The 3,992-nt window shown below is 61.3% G+C and overlaps 1 protein-coding gene across 4 annotated transcripts in view; it reads right to left on the bottom strand.

The window, feature by feature from the left end:
• The window catches only part of LOC127749041 (uncharacterized), an 18,849-nt gene that overhangs the window by 10,540 nt on the left and 4,317 nt on the right, over positions 1-3,992 (bottom strand). The window contains exon 2 of one of the 4 annotated variants that reach the window (XM_052265491.1): positions 312-350. The exons of the other annotated variants lie outside the window; for them this stretch is intronic. Within the exon in view, the coding sequence (XP_052121451.1) occupies positions 312-350 (39 nt within the window). The remainder of the gene's footprint in view (positions 1-311; positions 351-3,992) is intronic. 4 annotated transcript variants of the gene reach the window in all.

Below are 3,992 nucleotides of genomic sequence, written 5' to 3'. Positions count from 1 at the left end.
GCCACGTTACTGCAGAGCTTGCTCAGGTTTGACTTAGAGTAGACGCGCAAACTTGTCAGCGAGGGGTGCCCCGTGAGGCACTTGACGAGGTTTAACATCCGCAAGAAAGAAGAGGAGTAGTTCAACTCGATGCGTTTCAAGCGGGAGGCGCCACGGATCAGCTTCCGCAACGGCGCCACGGCGCGGCTGCCGCGTGAGATCCTATCGACATGAACAGTCAGCGACGTCAGGGACTTGAGCGCCACGTCGTTGAGGTGGTGACTGACCAGGCGGCAGCGCAGTCGCGAGTTCACGTCCAGGTGTTGCAGCACCTCGAGCAGCATCTCGTCCGGCAGACGCGGCAAGGGCACCTGTCGGAAAGGACAACACGAGCGATCATAAAATCACGAAAGAAATGTAGTGGATTGAGCACAAAAACGAATCGGAGCCTTATTTTTTGTCGTTGTAGTGTTTGACTCTTGTGTTTGAGTCGCTCAGGACATAAAACCAAGCTGCGTGCATGCGGTGAAACGAGAGGTTGCAGGGAGGGGAAAGGAGGCAGAGGGGCTTCGGAAAGGGGGGGGGGGGGGCTTGAGCATGCCACCCGTCTGCTGGAGCCTCCAGCGCGGAGCTCGCGGATGGAGAAGGTGGCGGCGCGGTGAGTTAAGTTGTCTGTGGGAATGTTAGCCCCCTCCCCTTCCCCAAAGCGCAAATTAAGATAAACATGAGAAGTGTCAGGTGTGCGTGCGGGGGCGGCGCAGAACAGCAGAACAACTTCTAGTCCGTGTCTCTCTCCACGCCCTACGCTCTCGCTCTCGCTCCTTCTCTCTCCGGCGCCACGTGTTGAGTTATGACACCTTCAGCTTTCTGGCCTCTGTTTGTCGTGTTGTTATATACCGTTTTAGTCCCCGAGCAAACTCTGTGCAAAACCGACCTGAGCCAGGGGGCCGGGCCAGGGGGGCCTACCACCTCCACCATTATCAAACTTTATCTTGCAACAAAAAAAAAAGTTTTGTTTTTTTCGAGAGTGTGTGTGGGCGCTCACGGGAAACGTGATCACGAGAGTGAGAGCGTGTTGTGGCGGGGGTCGCAGCGATAGAAAGAGAAACGAGATAGAGATAGAGATGGCGGGGGACAGATAGGGCGCGGGACCCGCGACCCTCCCGCCGGGACTAACCTGCCCCCTATCCGTCTCTATCTCGTAGAGTCGCCAAATCTCTCTCTCTCTCTCTCTCTCTTTGCGATTACGCCCGCTCCTCCTGGACTCGATCAACTTTGTTCTCGGTGGTTGCCGAGCCCAATGGATCACATAGTAGGGTCGGCTCCATTCTTGTTCTGCTTCAGGTTTCCTCGCTCTTGCACTCAAATCTTCTTCAAAGTGTATCATGTGCATTTCCGGGAAGAAGCGCATGTTCTTCGCTTATTTTTGTTTTCGTGGCTCGACCCCGCAAGAGTGCCGAAAAGTGCATGGATTCTGTCCGTGGCGCATCCGGTCCACCTAGGTCCTCCATCAAGAGGGAAGGAGAGGAAAAGACACGGGGCGCAGAGAGAGAGAGAGAGAGAAGGGCAGTGTGTGCTCCTTGCTTCCCTAAATAAAAAGGTAAAATGCTCGTAGCCGTAGTGCGCCGCCATGGCGAAATGGAGAGTGTGGGTGAGCAACGGAGTCTCGGAGAGTGGAAGAGAGAGGGAGAGAGGGAGAGAGGTGGGGGGCGGGGGGCGCAGTGAGCGCGCAGTGCAGCACACGGCCCTCCCGCACCTATCCCCCCACGATTATCAGGCGCCCGGCAGGGCTAGGCCGAGAGACAGAGCGTAGAGTTTCTCTATGATAATGTATGTTGAATCGAGGTGCGTTATCCCCTTGCGCTAAGTGACTGATGTTTGTTTTTCTGCCCCCCCCCCCTCTCCCCGTCCGGCGCCACTGCACCCCTTCCGAGAGGCCTCGCCGCCCGCTGGGCTCCATGGCCGCACAGCCTCCCCGGCAGTTTCAAATAGAAATGGGGAAAAAAAAGTTTCCCATGACCTATGGGCACCGGTAAAGGTACATCACGCGGTAGAGGGAGGAGAAGGGGGAGGCGGCTGGCCGGCGGCCAGGGCCACCTGAGGCCGGCGCCAGCGCCGCACCCCGCCAGCCCCGCCTCGCCCCGCCCCGCCCCGCCCGGGCGCCGTGGGGGTAGGCAACCCATCCGACACACCGCCGTGGCGCAGTCCAGGTCCGCAATGTACTTTGGGGTCTGCACCTGGCGGGGCGGGGTAGGGCGGGGAGTGGTGTGCACCCCCTGGACAGCAGAAGGATGTGTGCTGGGGGGGAGGGGGGGTGGACCTCGATTTCCTGCCAAACTTTTTACCCGCAGTGGGAGAAAAGGGGGGTAGGAAGGGAGAGAAAGATAGGGGGAGAGAGATGAGACGAGAGGAACGCCGGGAGGTGTGTACCGGCAGCGCAGGTCCTGCCTAAAGGCGGGCGAACTACCCGACATATTCTCGGCCTCGACTCGAGGCGTTCCCTCCCTTTCCTTTTCAAGCCGCAGCGCCCCCCGCCTTTCACTTGGCCGCCACTTGTTGACGGGGAGGGCCCGCTCACGACGGCGACCTCCCCCCCGCCGCGCCGCCGCCGCCGCGCTGACTGACAGTTTTGTGATTCCGGTCCCCCCGCCCGGTCCACCTCGCGCACAAAGAGAAGAAGTGTAGGTGTCAGGCGGGGCGGGGCAGGGCGGGGCGGGGCTCTTCCAGGGACCTAGGTGTGGAGGGCCGGGGCCCGGGGCGGGGCGGGGGGGCAGACGACGGGAAAAAAAGGAGAAAGCCACAGCCGGCCCCACCTGACTCCCGCCCCCCCCCCCTCCCGGTCCACACCGCCGGACCCGGGGCGCCCCGCAGAGGGCAGAGGTAGATACGCCCTTAAGAGGCCCCTCCAGAGAGGTGCGCGCGGCCGAGCGAGAGCGGAGGGGAAAGGCGGGACCACACCAAAATTTCCGGTCTACTTTTGCTGCGTGACGTGCTCGAAGGGAACCTGGGTTTACTTTTTACCGTTTAAGGTAAAATAAATAGTAACTATGAAATCCTTGCTTGTTGGCTCAGTTCTCATTCGTATTTTGGCGGGTTTCGGCAGCTCGCCCGCGCGCCGCGGGGTTGGTTCAGTAAGCCGGTGGTGCCTGCCGACCCCCGGATGCACGACGCGGAGCCCCACAGGGCAGACGCTAATGGGTCACGTGCGCCACACCTCAGCCGGGCTCACTCCTTAGCGCGCCGACGTGTCGTCACCGTCGGGCCGTGCGGCAGACAACCGACTCGCTCTCTCTCTCTCTCTCTCTCTCTCTCTCTCCCTCTCTCTCTCTCTCTCTCGCTGTCTCTGTGTCTCACGCTGCTCTCGAGGTAATGCCCCTCTCATTATTCGCGACTTGACCCGTTTGAATTTCCCGCGCGCGCGCGGCCGCCGCTCTTAAATAGCCGAATCGAGTTAGCGGCCAATTGGGAGGCCGCCCTAACCGAGTTACGATCGGTTACGGCGGCTGCGGCGGCATGCCCTCGGCCGGGCGCACGCCGCGCTGATCAGCATCTCGCACTTCTTTCCGAAGACGACAGAGTGCTAAATAAAAACTCATTTGAATAAAGTGATGGTTCTCTTTTTGTCCTCCTCCTCCTCCCCGCACGACGCCACCCCGCCCCGCTCCGACCAACCCCACCCCGCCCTCGGCACGAAGCGACGCGGCGGCGGCCGCAAGGAGGGGCGTGCTCCGAGACCAGGGCGACTCGTTGGGAACATCACGGCGGCGTGCCCGCCGCACCTCGGCGCCCCGCCTCGCCTCGCCTCGCCCCGCCCCGCCCCGCCCCGCCCGCGACCCCGGTAACGAGGAACAGAGGATGCAAAAGGAAAGACCTCGGCGTCTGGGGCGCGAAGAGCACCTCGCCGTCGACGAGGAAGCCGTCCGCAGCCCCGCGTCCGCGCGCTCGGTCGTCGATCGCCGCGAAAGCCTCACGCAGGCTAAAATCTTCTTCAAAGTGTATCATGTGCATTTCCG

This window comes from Frankliniella occidentalis, unplaced genomic scaffold (assembly GCF_000697945.3).
Source record: "Frankliniella occidentalis isolate FOCC.00 unplaced genomic scaffold, Focc_3.1 Scaffold27, whole genome shotgun sequence".
Classification (NCBI taxonomy): Eukaryota; Metazoa; Arthropoda; class Insecta; order Thysanoptera; family Thripidae; genus Frankliniella; species Frankliniella occidentalis.
This window is presented reverse-complemented; position numbering and strand designations above follow the sequence as displayed.